General features: G+C 47.5%; 1 protein-coding gene and 1 long non-coding RNA gene across 10 annotated transcripts in view; one reads left to right on the forward strand and one right to left on the reverse strand.

Moving 5' to 3' along the window:
• ST3GAL3 (ST3 beta-galactoside alpha-2,3-sialyltransferase 3) overlaps positions 1-15,559 on the reverse strand; it is a 196,250-nt gene that overhangs the window by 14,092 nt on the left and 166,599 nt on the right. For all 9 annotated transcript variants that reach the window (XM_081307246.1, XM_081307247.1, XM_081307245.1 and 6 more), the window contains 4 exons: positions 13,693-13,787; positions 10,646-10,709; positions 9,546-9,641; positions 9,090-9,276 (listed from right to left, as the gene is read on the reverse strand). In XM_081307246.1, the coding sequence (XP_081163372.1) occupies positions 9,090-9,276; positions 9,546-9,641; positions 10,646-10,709; positions 13,693-13,787 (442 nt within the window). The remainder of the gene's footprint in view (positions 1-9,089; positions 9,277-9,545; positions 9,642-10,645; positions 10,710-13,692; positions 13,788-15,559) is intronic.
• LOC308656303 lies at positions 426-5,301 on the forward strand. The gene is made up of 2 exons (XR_014023690.1): positions 426-1,904; positions 2,093-5,301. It is a non-coding gene; the product is annotated as an uncharacterized lncRNA (long non-coding RNA).

Consider the following 15,559-nt stretch of genomic DNA (forward strand, 5'->3'; position numbering starts at 1 on the left):
CACTGAGTAACTTAGGGCCTCACTAAGTTGCTGAAGCTGTCTTTGAACTCGCGATCCTCCTGCCTCTGCTTCCTGAGCCACTGGGATTATAGGCATGTGCCACCTTGCCCAGCTTGAGTTATTTTTAATTCACTAAATACATCACGTGCTTTGCCAATGGTGTTTTCTGTGCCTGAAATACTCACATTCATATGGCCAACTTCTACAAGGGGTTGAAGCAAGTAGACTCCTTAAGGCCTGGAGCTTACGTAAGTATCCTGGAGGTCAAGAGATGAGGTGACCAGACCCTCTTGACCAGGGTGGCATCTGTACCCTTGTTCAGGCCCTGTACCTCTCCCTGACACAGTTACTCCCGGCCCTGTGACTGGGCATTCTGCCCAGTGGGCTGGCAATGTTCATTGCGCTCAATCTCACTTCTCAGAAGATGACTGGCACTGCAGATAAGAATGGAGAGTCAGATGTTAGCTCGTCCCACCCAATTCTGACAGTAGTATAACAGGTGGCTGTGGCAGAGTTAGAGCTTCATTTCAGTACCAAACGCTGAATCTGGTGCTGTGTCCACTGCTTTTCCCACAGAGAAAGGGGGAGAGCAGCCATGATGGCTGGTCCAGGTGCCCACACCCTCTGCAGGTCCCTGTGCTTCTGCTTCTGCTTCACCCACCCAGTGGTGGAACCATAATATATATAACAAACTCTTTAGATCATGTTAGTTTTTGGCTACTGTTATGGTCTGGATCTGGATTATCACCCAAAGGCTCACAGGTTGAGGGCTTGGACTCTAATGCTGCACCATTCAGAGGTAGGGTTTTGGGGAAGTGATTGTATCATGACCGCACTGACCACATCAGCAGATTATTCCAATAACTGAATGGACTCCTGGAAGGTGGTGGAACCTGGTTGAAGGGGGTGGGTCCATGCCCTTGGGGAATATATCTTTCCTCTGGTCGTTTCTTCTCTTTGCTTCCCAGCCACCATAAGGTGAGCAGTTTTCCTCTGCTATTCTCTTCTACCACGATGGTCTGCCTTGCCTCAGGCCCAAAGCAATGGAGCCAGCCCACCATAGACTGAAACCTCTGAAACTATGAGCCAAAATAAATCTTTAAGTTGATTTTCTCAGGTCTTTGCCACAATGATGAAAAGCTAACATAGCTAATGTAAATAATACCATAATAAAAATCTGTTTGCATATTTCCCCTTCCTTTAGGAGATGGCTCTTGGTCCCAAGTATAGTTTCCCTTCCAAAAACCTTGTCCCTGTTGATACTATGACCAGTAGCCTTTGATAGTGCCTTTGAAAGTACTCTTGCTAGTATCCTGTAGTGTAATTTAAACACATTATTTGAAATATGCATCTCTTGTCTGTAAGCTGCTGGGGTTCCAGTGTTTTCTTGTCCACCTCATAATAATAACCCTTTGTCATATTTTCTAAATCTACTTTTCAAAGTTGTCTTTTGGTTTGTTAGTTTAAATCAGCATGTTATCAAACTGGATTTTTTTTTAGCACTCTGTGCTTTAAAAAGATTTCTTTCCCTCCTGAGATTTGATTTCTATTTTATTTTCCTCAGAATTGTCTTTAGTTGTATTTTTCGATTTTATATTTTAGTCCATTGGATTTTGTTGTATGCTATGAGGAGAGGGTCAAAAAACCTTTTGAAAGCTATATTTGGAAAAAGCAAAGAACAAAAAGAGGCATCGGCCTGGGGCAGACTTTGTGATGCTGTTAGACAAAGAGGCAGAGTGCCAGGGACTGTTTAGTTTTCATTTCTTTATCAAGAAGAATGATCTTGGAACTGCAGAGAGAAGATCAAACATGGTGAAGGGGAAAGATATTTCCAGAAGAGGCAAGAAGAGAGCTAGAGGATGCAAGTTTCCGAATCCAAAAGAATCATCTCCAGGGCTGGGAATGTGGCTCAAGCGGTAGCGCGCTCGCCTGGCATGCGTGCGGCCCGGGTTCGATCCTCAGCACCACATACCAACAAAGATGTTGTGTCCGCCGAGAACTAAAAAATAAATATTAAAAATTCTCTCTCTCTCTCCTCTCTCACTCTCTCTTTAAAAAAAAAAAAAAAAGAATCATCTCCAGTGGTAAAGAGAGCAGGGGAGCCTAGTTGTGGGGAAAGAGCCCTCCCTGACTGGGAGCCGCAGGTCTGGGGTCAGAATTCTGACTCTCCCTTGCTCTGGGCCTCAGTTTCCAAATTTATTTATTCACTTTGAAACACTTTGCTGGAGGTGCTGGGCTTAAGGAGATAAAACAAGACTGTTCTTGGCCCCCCAGAGGAGCATCTAATGCAGCCCTTGGAAGGGGTCAGGCCTTGAAATAGGATTCACACTGTGGTACTGCCAGAGTGGAATGCATTGCTGGGTGCAAAGTGGTGAGGACAGCTGGGCTCAGTGGCACTCATCTGTAATCCCAGCGACTCGGGAGGCTGACACAAGAGGATCGAGAGTTCAAAACTAGCCTCAGCAAAAGCATGGCGCTAAGCAACTCAGTGAGACCCTGTCTCTAAATAAAATTCAAAATAGGGCTGGGGATGTGCTCAGTGGTCGAGTGCCCCAGAGTTCAATCCCTGGCACCAAAAAAAAAAAAAAAAAAAAAAAAAGAGTGGCAAGGACAAGGGGGCACTGGAAGAAGCTAGCTCTTGGAGTGCTGTGTTATGGATTTTTAATTTTATCCTGCAGGCCAATGGTTCTTTCCCTTGAGCTTATATCCAAGTCACTGGGAGGGTTTGTTAAAACAGACTGCTGGGCTCATTCCCAGTTTCTTATTCAGAAATTCTAGGGTGGGCTCCTCCCCTAAAAAGTTTCCAGGTGATATTAATGCTGCTGGCATTAGAAGGAACACTGGGAACCACTGCACCTAGACAAGGGGCAATCACAAAGAGAGAGAACAAACCAGTCATATGTACACTTTGCAGAACTAGTGAATAGAGAAGTGGAGAATGTATTGGAGGGAACCTGATAAGGGTCAGGGAAATAGGAAGCTGCTGAACTAGTCTAAGCAAGTAGGTGTAGAAGAGGCATGGATCTGGAGACTGACTGATTGTGGAGGGCAAAGAAGATGGGGGAATCAAGGAGGCTTCCAGGGTTGGGGCCACAGGCTTGTAAGAACAAAGAACTGTCCCCAGAACCTAGCACTATGCCTGGTACATAGTAAATACGCCCTGGTTATCTGCCAAGAAAGTGGTTCCTTAATGAGAGGTCAGAGGTTGTATCCGCTGGATTTAGGATCAGAAAGTCACTGCTGGTACAGGGATGGGTTTGGAAACTAGGCTGGAGGGGCTGAGAAACAGAAGGAGGAAAAACAAAACAAAACAAAACCCCCAAACATGGGGATACCAGGTCAGGAGGTGAAAGGAGGGAGGGAGAGAGGTGAACATGAGCTCAAGGGCTTTTATTTTCAAGGTGAGAGAGACTTGAACAAATTTATAGATGTGAGAGGAGGCTCAATAAAGAGGTGAGAAAGAAACAAGTGAAGAAAGATAGCTCCTGATGAGGGGAGAGGAGAGGTGAAGGCTTAGGAGAAAATGGAAACTGGATGGACAGTGGAAGAGGAAAGGAGGGCCAGATGCAAGGATGTGTAGAATGGAGATGGGAAGTCACAGGTTTTGACTAATGGCACCTTTACTTTCCCCTTTGCAGCTGGATGTGAGGTTTGCTTGGGGTAGGGCTGGACAGAAGGAAGAGAGGAGGCATGGCTGAGCTGAAGATGATGAAGGCAGAGCTGTGAGAAGACCAACAACCAGACATAAGACACAGGGCAGAAGTGGCCCCAAGGTACCAGCAGGTACCATCATGGGTTACAACCTCAGCTCTAAGTTATTTCTCTCTCCTGGTGACTGGACTGACTGGATGCAGAGAGGGGGTGGTGGGGGTGAGGAAACTGTCGAGTGGGACATGGGATTTCACATGACTTTGGTGATAGATTTGGATTTGAAAGAAAGAATCACTGACTAAAGGAGAAGTGTTACAGTGCAATTGGTGAAAGTGATCCAAAATGCCACTTACTAGGACGCAGTACCTGTCTCCCGGGGTTGTTAGATGGCAGGCTGAGATCACACACACACACACACACGTAGCTCAGGGCCTGGCACGTAGAGAGGCACAGTAAACAATAGCTCTCAGCGTTCTCTCAGGCCATGGCAGATAGGAGCTGAGCCATGAAGGACTCTAAGCAGCAAGGTATGTAGTCAGGTCAGATTTATTTCTTAGGAAGATCCCTGGAGCAGTCAGATTTGAGTTTAAATTTGGCTCTGCTACTTAATTAGATGTGTGACCTTAAGCAAGCAACTCAACCTCTCTGTGCTTCCATCTCTCTGATGGGGATAATTATGCCTACTACTGTAAGGAAAGCTGGGAAATGGAAGAGCTTAATAAATGACAGCTCTGATGTTGATGACAGAATGACAGAGGAAGAGAGGAAAAAAAGCAAAAAAGGGGACAGGAGAAGGAAGTGAGGGAGTAAAAGAAGAGAATGACAATAATAATTATTATGAGACACAGTAACCAGACGGTCACAGATGGCAGTGATGAAAGGTGCAGATGGTGGGTGGTGTTGACACGAGCCCCATTCCTGAGGTGGAGGAGCAATGCAGGAGGCAGTATGAGGAGGAAGCAAAGTCCTCTGGGCCCTCGCAGGGAAGAAATGGCTATAGCCACTGGAGATGGCTGCAAAGGAAATGATACACCAAGAGGCAGGGAGTGGAGCCTATGGTTTCTGGCTCTGCCTTTGGGGCCACAGTGTAGGCCCTGCCCCAATTCTCCTCAGGTTAGGTGGTGCCCAGGCTGGGATCCTTCTGGGCAGAGTTCATTTAGGTCTGAACAAAGGAAAGGCTCAGGTGAAGTTGGGCATCTAATCCCCAACTTGGGCCTGGTCCAGTAAGACCTCACATTCAGGGATCTGGTGACTTTGTTTGCCCTGTGAATTTCTCAGACTGCTAGCCCATACCTGCTGCCATTCTCCAAGGAGGCTCCTGTCTCCTCCTCCTCTAGGTCTGGCCTCTGATCCCTGCTTTCAGGTCACCACCCAGCTTAGGCCCTACAGTGTGGTCAGAAAAAGGCTTTGTGTCCCCATGCAACAGAGCCTTTCTAATAGTAACACCACTACCAATAACAAAAAATAGCAAATAACATCAATATGTGCCTTAGGCTGAGAACTTACTACAGTCTCTGCACTAGGTGCTTCTCAATTTCATCTTATTAGGAATTTTTAAAATTTTTAAAACAACTGTAAAAGATGGGCAGTACCATTACTGTTGTATAGTTGACACTAAATCTAAGGGGGCAGGAAATATAAGGTAATCCAGGTAATAAAGGACATAGTCTAAATTTAAACCAAAGTCTATATAACTATACAGCTTAAGCCATTTGACCTTCTTAAAACATGTTTTTCTTTCAGGGACCTAGTCTCCCTGAGCATGAATGTGGGGCCACAGCTGGCCTCTGAGATCTTTCCTTTCCTCCCTCCCATCCCAGGGAGTAAACTACGGCTAGAAGGTCCAGCCTAGTCCCGTATGTTCAGGTGCCAATCCCCAGCCCTTTTCCTCTCCCTTCTCCCTGCAGGGCTAGAACCACATGCACACTGACCTGGCCCAGTGCTGGATGGGAAGCCCTGATTCTTACATGTCTGGTCTTCTCCAGGCCCCAGGGGACTTTCATCTGGACAGCAGATGGGGTGTCTCCAGTCTTTGTCCAGCACTAGGAGCCTCCTCCTAATGCACAGGCCACAGCAACTGAGACATTTAGTTGCACTCTGACACACGGCCGGGCTGTGCCCTGAATGGAGTGCTGTCTCTGTGGGCCTCCGCACATGCTGTTCCTCTTGCTTGTAACACCTTTCACCTAATTGTTCCTAACTTTTCCTTTAGGGTCCAGCTCAGTAGTACCTCCTCAAGGAGGCTTTCTGTCTCTCCCTGCCTGCCCCAAGGGTTGCTTTAGGAATGTCCCCCTCACGGTACCTACCACATTGCATGGTGACTCTAGTTTTAAAACTATCTCTTCCTCTAGATTGTAAGCAACTCTGAGTTGAAAACAGTGTTGAATTTATTATGTCTGGATCCCCTGGGGCTAGTGCAATGCCAGCACACCTCACTAATGCCTGGCAAATGCATGAGTGCAAGGGGGACGGCTGCAGATATCTAAGTGTTCCTCAAAAAGCTTCCCCTTCCCATTAGGGTTCATATAGGGCAGCACCTCCACATCCCCTGCCTTTTAACCTCAGCTTCCCTACTCAAGCATCAACTGGTACTTTCCTGAGTTGTCCTGAGTACACAAGGCTTACTAGGAACTTCTATATCTGCTTGCTGGCTTGGCCAAGGTTCCTAGGATTGGAGAGATCTTTTGGTAACTTGTTGGAGTTATTTGTGCTACTGCCCAGTGAATCAGGAAACCAAATGGCCACATATGGTGAAGAGGAAAGCTCCCATGTGATAAGAAAGTTTGGCCAATCTTGTGCAAAGGTAGCCTGGTATGGCCTTCCTTTCCCACATCTTCCTCCTTCCCATTCCACATCAGGACTCCTGGGTACTTGAAAGGTACCCGCTGTTAAGTGACTGCTTATATAGCAAGCAGTGGGCAACAGCTGTAACTGAGGTCTAATACCTGTTCTAGCCCTGCCCAGCCAGGCTCTGGCTCCCACTATTGTGGAGCTGCCTCTTGCCAGAACTCTGCAGGTAAGGCTCTTGACAGTTGTAGAATTCACCAGTAGCTAGAAGCTGCATGGCCAGGACCCATTGCTGCAATAGCAGAACAAGCCTATGGCTGGGCCCTATGGCAAGGCACCAGGCATGAGTGGCCTGGAGAGGCAGCCTGGCTCACATTACCTGGGTCTCAGAGGCCAGAGAAATGGGAGTAGAGCATGGAGAGGTCATGGAAGACCCTTGGGCTAGAAAAGGGCACTACAGAGGGCCTCTGGGTAATACTGGGCCCAGGCAGGCCAACTCCAGGTGCTGGGAGAGGTGAGACCATGGGCATTCCTCTGGCGGCTCACTCTAGGCCCAAACCACCTGTGACTCTGGCACTTCAGAGGACTCCTTAATGTCACCTTTGTCTCCTTCCCACTTATGCCCACCCACTCTGGGAAGGAGTTCTCACCCACATGAGGCTGGCCCAGGACTCCTGATGCATGGCCAGGACAGGCTGAGCAGGGGCCTCAGCACTCTACTGCTCACCCCACCTCTCTACGACCTTGACCTCCTGCTGCCAAGGCCAAGTCAGGTGGAAAGCTCCTCAGTTTTCAGGGAACAATGAGGTCCCGCTACCTGCTTCCTCCGACTCTAGCTGGCTTCCTTGTTTTCTTCTTTCCTTTCTCCCTTGGATGAACTATAAGATCCTTGACTTGACTGGCCGTGATGCTCTTGGAAGGAACAAGTAGCAACACCTACCTGGCTGGCCCTGACTTGTTTGGACTGCCAGGCTTTTCCCAGTATGCCCATCAGGAAGCAGGACTGGTGTTCAAGCCAATTCTAGATTGAGCCCATATAATTTATGGTGCCTAGGCACTGAGGGATAAAAACCAGTGGGGTCGGGGCTCTGTCCTTTGGGAGCTCCAGCCTTGAGGGAGGCCTTGGGCTTTGACATGTGTTTGTGGGGAGAAAATGGACATGGTAGGAGGGGAAGGGAGATGGGCAAGAGGCCTGAGAAAGCAGCCCCTAGAACTCCTAGAGTTCACCAAGGCAGACCCAGTTTTCACCCATATTTCCCTTGAAAGTGTCTACCTCTTAGCTCTAGGGACACTAATGTGGGCTCTAGGATTCTGATAACAGAGGGGTTACTCCCTCAGCCGCCATTCTCTGCCTGGTCTGTGCAGATATGGGCCTGCTTGAAGCCAGGCTGGCTGAAGGCTAACGGTCACTGTTGCCTGGCTCTTTCCTTCCCTTTGGGAAGTTGGATTGGACATAGTAAAGCCCAGCAGCCTTATTCAGCCTGGTTTTGAGATGGGCTCCCTTCCCCACTGGCCCATCTACCTGAATTTCTGGACCTGACTTCTGTCTTCTCTCTTGCTTGCTACCTACTTGACACTGCCTGCATTTGGCCTTGCTTGGGAAAGGGCTGTGGAGTTAAACCAAATTGCACTGAGACCCCCACAGGCAGGTTAAGCTGTTCCCACCCCCAACTCTCCTCTAAACTTCCAGAAAGAACAACTAGCGACTTAGTGTAGGCAGAGGGCCATTTGTCATCAATCTCTGGTAAGAGGTTTAAGTATCAGAAGATGAATGGCCTGTGGTCTGTAGCACCCCTCCCCTCGGGTTGCTGGTGACAGCTGGAGGGGAGGAGAGCGGGGATGGACCCAGAACAAATTGGCAGGTGTTCCTGTAGGCCCAGAGCTGGGAAACAGAGGTCTCAGGAGAGAACTCAGTGGGTGGTCTACTCTGACCCTCCTCTGCCACATGAGCTCTTTAAAGAAATGGGTGCAGACTTTGCCTGCCCAGAATAGTGAGTACAGAATCTGTTCATACCCAAAGACTAGAACCAGACTCAATGGCAGGATGGGGACCCAGCTAGAGGTCAGGGGAAGCAGACCTGGACTAATGGTTCTGGGAGATGAAACCCTCAAGTTGAGAGGCCTGCTGTTCCTGAAGAATGGTACCAGGGCCCACATCAGGCCTTCCTCCCTTCCCTAAGAAAGAGGGCAAGACCCAGAAGACCAGAGTCAGAGAGAACTCATGAGAAAAGTGGAGATCAGGGAGGCAGCTGCAGGGCCAGGGCAAGAGAATGTAAAGATGGGATTAATACAGGGCCTGTGGCCTTAGAGATGACAGCTTTCCTTCGTTGGGAATCTAAGGCCAAGGGAAGGCCCCTGGAGGCTGTTGAGGTCTGGCCAGAGAAGGCTGGGAAATGGTTTGCCCTAGGAATCTGGAGGCAAGGAGCAAGCAACAGGCATTTCAGTGCCACGAGCCTGGTCTGGGACCCTGTCACCTCCTGGCCTCTGCCCTTTGGTTGCATTTATTATCTTTCAGCCTTGGGTCATTGATGCTTATTTTGAAGATTCCTGCTTATGTTTCATGGGGTTCAGGGGAGGGACTGACTTGGAAACTGGGGGATCCAGGACCACGCCTAGGGTAAGGGGGAAGGAACTGGTGCTGGGGAGCTCACCACTCTCTCCTTGTAGACGATGTACTTCAACCACTTGAAGTCCTGCCACTTGAAGCCAGCGAGGACAAAGAGAGAGTCACGCTCATACTGTTCAGGCCGCTGCATGGCGCCCTCGGGGTAGGTGATGCGCAATGTTGTTTTGCTGCCCACGTCCTTTTCGAAGCCCTTCACTGGTGCCGAGTTCAGTCTACAGAGAACAGGCTCAATCAGAGCCTGCCTTGGGCCTATGTTTGGGGAAGTGCTGTGACCCCCTTATAACCCAGGTGCAGAGAATAGGGAGTTCACATCTGGTGTCACCTAGGTGTCTATTTCAAAACTCTCCAACCAAGCATTTTTGAGGCTTCTGTTGACCTCAAGCCCAAGTGGTCAGATGGACAGAGAGTTCTCAGTGGGCTCAGGGACTGGGGTTTGGGCCAGGTCACTCAGGTGCCCATGACACTGGTGTGGGGAGCTCACCTGACTATAATGTCATAGTCATCAATTCGTGATCCCAGAGACTTGTTGGCAAGGACACCTCCATTGCCCACGATGATGCAGCGACGGCAGCGGAGGCTGAGGAGAAAGAGGTGGAGGCCTGTGGAGAGCTGTCTCCCAGACCTCTTTCCTTCTGTCCCTTTGGCTCTTGACCTACACCATCTGCCAGAACCAGGTTGGGATAGAGGAGGACAAAAGGGGTCTTGGCAGTATTTCTTTCTTTTTTAAAAAAATTTATTTTATTTTTTTAGTTATAGTTGAGTATAGTACCTTTATTTATTTACTTTTATGTGGTGCTGAGAATTGAACCCATTGCCTCACATGTGCTAGGCAAGTGCTCGACCACTGAGCTACAGCCTTAGGCTCCTGGCAGTATTTCTGAGAGGCCAAAATCATACTGTGGGAAGCTGGCCTCTGGGACTCTCCAATATCCTAAGGGAAATAGGTATAGAGGGCTTGGGGAGCTGACTCAGAGATGGAGAGTGGGTGGTAAGATAGCATCCTGGGGTAAAGGTTTCCAAGGGCTGGGGGGGCGTTTTAGGCATCCCAAGGGTCCAGGGTAAAGAAAAACAAGGACAGGGGTCTAGGATTTGGGACCCCAGGACTCAGGGCTTGGCTTATTTTTAACTCAGAAGCACTCAGGCTCCCAGTAGCCACCAGGGAGTCTACTCATTCTGTTTCTGCCACCCCTGATCCTGGAGCTTCCTTGCTCCAGGGTCTGTTAGCTTCATAGCTGTCACTGCCTCTTGGATATGAACCTTGCCCCTACCACCCCTCAATCCCACCACCCCTCAATCTAATGGACCAGGCTGATTATGACCCCAGTGTGTTCAGGTCTAAACCTCAAACCTGATGCTTGTGGACTCAGATGTCTTGTCTGAGATGCTGACGGTCCCCAGGGATTCAAGTCCAGTGCAGTGCATCCACTTACCTGCTCCACCCACACCAGTATGTTTATTACTGTAGGTCACATGTACAGATATGCTGGAGAATCTGCCCATGTCCAGGAAGGCCAGCTGGACTTCAAAACCCGGCATTTTCCAGGCATTTGGGGCCAGCAGGCTGGCCAGCAAGGGGCTCACCTGTCCAAGGCAGGAGTCAGGCGATACTCTTTGGTGACTGACAAGATGGCTTTGATCAGATTGTCTGTGGACAAAGATAGGAGTTATTAGAGGGCCACTTACGTTCCCATAAAATGCTTGCTGATGACCCTATTGGAAAGCACAAGTTCCTGGGGTCACAGTGAAGGCAGGGGTGGGGGAAAGGAAGCTATGTTGGGCCAGGTCACTGCAACTTTCTCCCTAAAAAAGGAGACAGAGAGACAGGCAGAAATATCTCCACCAGAAGCCAGTCCTCTAACCCTAGTATGCAAGTTCTTCCCAGGACTTCTTCATCCTCCTTGGAGACTCATTGGACTTTGAGACTCTGTAGTCAGGCCCAGGACGTGTGTTTCTAGGCCAGGGCCTTGCCTGGAAGCTGAAGCATCTCAGTCTCCTCCAGAAATGGAAGCCCCTACCCAGAGTCAGAGACCATGATGTGCTTACCTGTGTGCCCCACCAAGTAGACTCCAGGAACAAATGAGAAAAGCAGTGTTGAGGGGCACAACCAGGAAGACACGTGCTTGTTTCTGGTACTGCCTTTTCCTCGCTTCCTCCCTTTCACACTGCCAATCTCCAACCCTGCTCTTTGTCAGGTGGCCTTTCCTTCTTAACCTCTTTACTCTCTGCAGTCTGGCACCTGCCCACCCACACTCTGCTCAGGCTGCTCTCCACAAGGACACCCGGGACCTCTGTGCTCTTAGATCCTGTGACAACTACTTAAATCTCATCTTCTTGGCCTCTTTGTTTCTGACAATGGTTTTTGCTCTCCTTCTGAACTCTGCTACATAAGAGCTCTGTGATCCGAAATAATTGACTCTTTTTAAAAAATTCTTTAAGTCTTTGTTTCCTCATCTCTAAAATGAAGATGGTAATTCCTACCATATAGAGTTGTCAGAAAGATAGAAACTAATATACATAAAAATCTAAAGATAAATTGGGTTTTGGCCACAAAGGAAATCACCTTAAAAATACCAAATAAGGATATAGGTATGCATAGACTAGGTTCTTGCAACTCTACTCTAAGTGGCACAAAACTGAAAAAAATATATTTATACAAACATATTTACTGCAAAACTGTAATAGCAAAACATTGGTAGCAACCTAAATGTCCAAAGGAAAATATCACATGTGGTACACGAAACATTACAGAGTAGTCAAAATAAATAAATAAATAAATAAATAAATAAATAAATAAAATAAACAAATCAATGACCTAGAGCAATAGGTATCCATGGAAATAAAGCTAAAAAAATTAGCAAAGAGGGGCTGGGGTTGTGGCTCACCAGTAGAGCACTCACCTAGCATGTGCAAGGCCCTGGGTTCAATCCTCAGCACCACATAAAAATAAATAAGTAAAATAAAGGTATAAAAAAAAAAGAAATTGGTTTGAAGAACACACACACACATACACAAATGTATATATAATGATATGCATGTGTAAAGCTTAAAACATGCAATATCTATCTATCTATCTATACACACGTATATTTTTTCTTTTGGTACTGGGGATTGAACCCAGGGGTATGTTACCCACTGAGCTACATCTCCAGTTCTTTATTTTGAGGTAGCATCTTGCTAAATTGCTATGGGTGCCCCTGAACTTCTGATTTTATCGGTGTGTGCAACCACACCTGACCAAAATCAACATATTTTGAACGGTCTTCTAAATATGTTGCAATCTGAGTGTGATGGCACACCACCAACTGGCTAAGCAAGGTTAAGATGTGGATGGGCCTGGTTTTCTAGGAAGGATTCTTAAAAAAAAAAAAAAAGAAAAAAAAATATATATAGTTGGACACATACCTTTTTTATTTTATTTATTCATTTATATGTGGTGCTGAGGATCGAACCTAGGGTTTCACACATGCTAGGGGAGTGCTCTACCACTGAGCCTCAACCTCAGCCCCTCTAGGAGGGATTCTTTATAGAAAGGGCACTTATAAGCACAGCTGCTCTCTTGCTGCTGGCTAGTGGTTCTGTATTGGTCTTCCCTGGTCTTTATAGCTGTATGATCAGTCTAGAAGTGTGGATTTAGGAGAAAAGAGCAGGCTGCTTGGCTATGTGCATCCAGAAGGAAGGAGTTCCTCATTTGGCTCCACATGACCCACTAAATGTACCCTTGGAAGCTTAAAATCAAAGTGTCAGTTTGTCAGCATTTTTGCTGGTCACTGTCTTCTTTTTGGGGAGTGGTGGGATGGCTGAATAGAGGACTTAGACATTCTTGAGTTTCCTGGCCAAATGATACCACCCCTTTAACAGCTGTTTTAATTCTGACCACAACCTATACAATAGTACGATACTTTCCATTCAGCTGATGAAGAAACTAAAGCATAGACTGGCTAAGTAGGGGTCCAAGGTCACAGCTTGTAAAGAGGTAGTATGGAGATCTGATGTGACTTTAAGCCCAGCTCTTTCCCACCAGACCACAAAACAGCACAGGAACTCAACTCAGAAGCAGAAGTGTTAAACCATTAGGGTGGGAAGTCTTACATTAGGAGGGAAAAGGTGTGGGGAGGTCCCTAAGTTGATGGAGGGGGTAGTTTCTGAGAGCACGGGGGTGGGGGGGTGGGGGGGGTGGGAAGGTTAGCCACAGACAGAACAAGAACAGTTGGAAGGGAATCTAGGTCAGGGTGGAGGACATCAGGCATGGATGTTTCTGGGGGGTGGCCTCTGGTTTGCCCATCACATTTAGTATTCTATATAATGTCTGGCATCTCTCTTCTGTGATCTCACCATATCTTGTGTTTCCCCCTGGCAGAGCCCTTCTGTCCTGCATTCTGAGTACCTGTATCTCCATTAAACTAGAATTATTTGAGGAGAGGAATGGTATCCATCTATGTCACTGTTATAGACCCAGCCCCTGGCAAAGCGGCAGGTTCTGTAAATATTCCATTAAAGAAGTATGAGAAAAGGAAGGAGGAAGCAAGGTGCCGCTGAGAGCGGGATTTCTGAGGCTACAGTGCTGTCCTGAAGTATAGGCAGACAGTTAGGGAATGAGATGTTAGTGTAGGTCAGGGTTCCCAACATACCTTGACCTTTAATCCCAAAAGGCGGCACAAACTCCCGAATCCTAGCCCACTTGCGAAAGGAGTCATCCAGGAACATGGGTGCTGGCTTGGAGAACCTGGAATACAACAGGGCTTTGAGGATCACAAAAATGCAATAGGCTGGAGCACTGGTTGGCTCTTCCGTGCATCAGTCTTGACGATGGGCCTGTGGGAAGCCACTGTCCACATTCCAGTATACCTGCCCCACCCCAGGCCATTCACTAGGTAGCTGCTGATCTTGTTGAGTGGAGCCTGAGTCTGAGGGAGCAGGCCTAATCAGTCTTTATTTGGCCAGCTATAGGAGTGGAGGGACCAGATTTGCTGAGTGAGCTTAATGTCTCAGAGCTGGAAGCTCCCTGGAAGGTTATCCACGCATCCATCTACAGTCACTGCTGCCCACTCTGTTCCTGCAGACTGGGAACATGGGGATAAGATGCTGTCCAGTCAGCAGAAAAATATCCAAAAGTACAGCTAGCGCAAGGAGACAAGAATTTTAGAGAAGATTCTGGGAGGCAGACCACCCAGGGTGGAGAAGAAGGCAAAGCAGGGTAAAAGTTATAAGAGATAGAAGTTTAGTAGGAAACAGGAAAGGCAAAGTCCTGTGATTAGGATGCAGGGCTGATAGGTGAGTTTTCAGATTAGAAGGGACAGAAATGCATTTTTTTTTTTTTAAGGGTCAAGGATTAAACCCAAGGCCTTGCTCATGCTAAGCAAGTACTCTGCCGCTGAGCTAAAACCCCAACCCCTGGAGTACATTTTTTGGTGGAGAGAAGGAAAGAGCTCCAAGTTTAAGGGAAGAGGTTCATTTTGGCCTAGAGGAGAAATAGGAGGGGTAGGGCCAGAGAGGAGAGAGAAATCAAATGTCATTGTTCTTGGGCAGGGCAGGCTGCAATCTCGGGAAGATGGGATGAGGTCTGCAGGGATGCAAAGGGAAATGAGGCGCAGAGGTAAAGGCACAGGAGAAGTCAACCTCTTTCAAGATGCTTGGAGAACTGCACTGTACATGGACTCTAACTTGAAATCCTTTTCAGGGCACCTCCAGCCCAGATGATGGCCAATTCCAGTGACTAACTGTGTGCTGACAGTCTTGCTGTGGGGGCTACTTAGGGCCTTTCTGGCTAAGAATGATCAATGTAGCCTAGGTCTTAGGTTCTGCCCTTACTCTAACTCAACCTGAATCTGCCCGCTGAATAACAGGCAGCCCCAAAACTAGAATCTGCCCCTCCTAACATAAGCGTCTATTTCTTATCCCTATCATCACTACCACCATGATACCCACGTCCCAGGAGGAACAGAATCAGTGATTACTCAGGTCTTATTTGTTAGAAACTTTGACATGAACTTGAAAGAGGAGGAAAATGTTCAGTCCTGCTCCCTCCCCCACTGCTTATTGCTAAGAAGATGTCAACACTCCATAGCGCCTCAAGCTGAGAATGGCTTTCCTTTAGACTCCTGGGTGCCAGCAACTGAGTGAGTGCAATTCCCTTGTGTATGAGGACAATGCCTATTTCCTGGGCCTAGTACACAAGATCTAAGTAAATTAATATGCTTGAGGTTTCCCCAGAGGCACTGAGGATCCTGGCCAGGTTGTGAGTGATATCAAAGGGAACAAAGTCCCTTGATATCCCTGCATCAAGAATTGCTCCTTTTGTGTCAGGACTGAGCTTATAAAATTTTTGTAAAGTTTCTGAGTCAAGCTTGGATAGGATTTTATCTGTTTCCCAATGTGTACTGGATGTCATATGCTAACAGAATCTCCTAAGATCTAACCAAATGATCTTAGCATATTTTTTTCCCCTTTCTTATCCACTCCCCTTTTTTCAAAGACTATTGGCAAGTATATTATGCA

The sequence above is a fragment of the Spermophilus citellus genome, assembly GCF_964194105.1.
Source record: "Spermophilus citellus genome assembly, chromosome: 9".
NCBI classification, from domain to species: domain Eukaryota; kingdom Metazoa; phylum Chordata; class Mammalia; order Rodentia; family Sciuridae; genus Spermophilus; species Spermophilus citellus.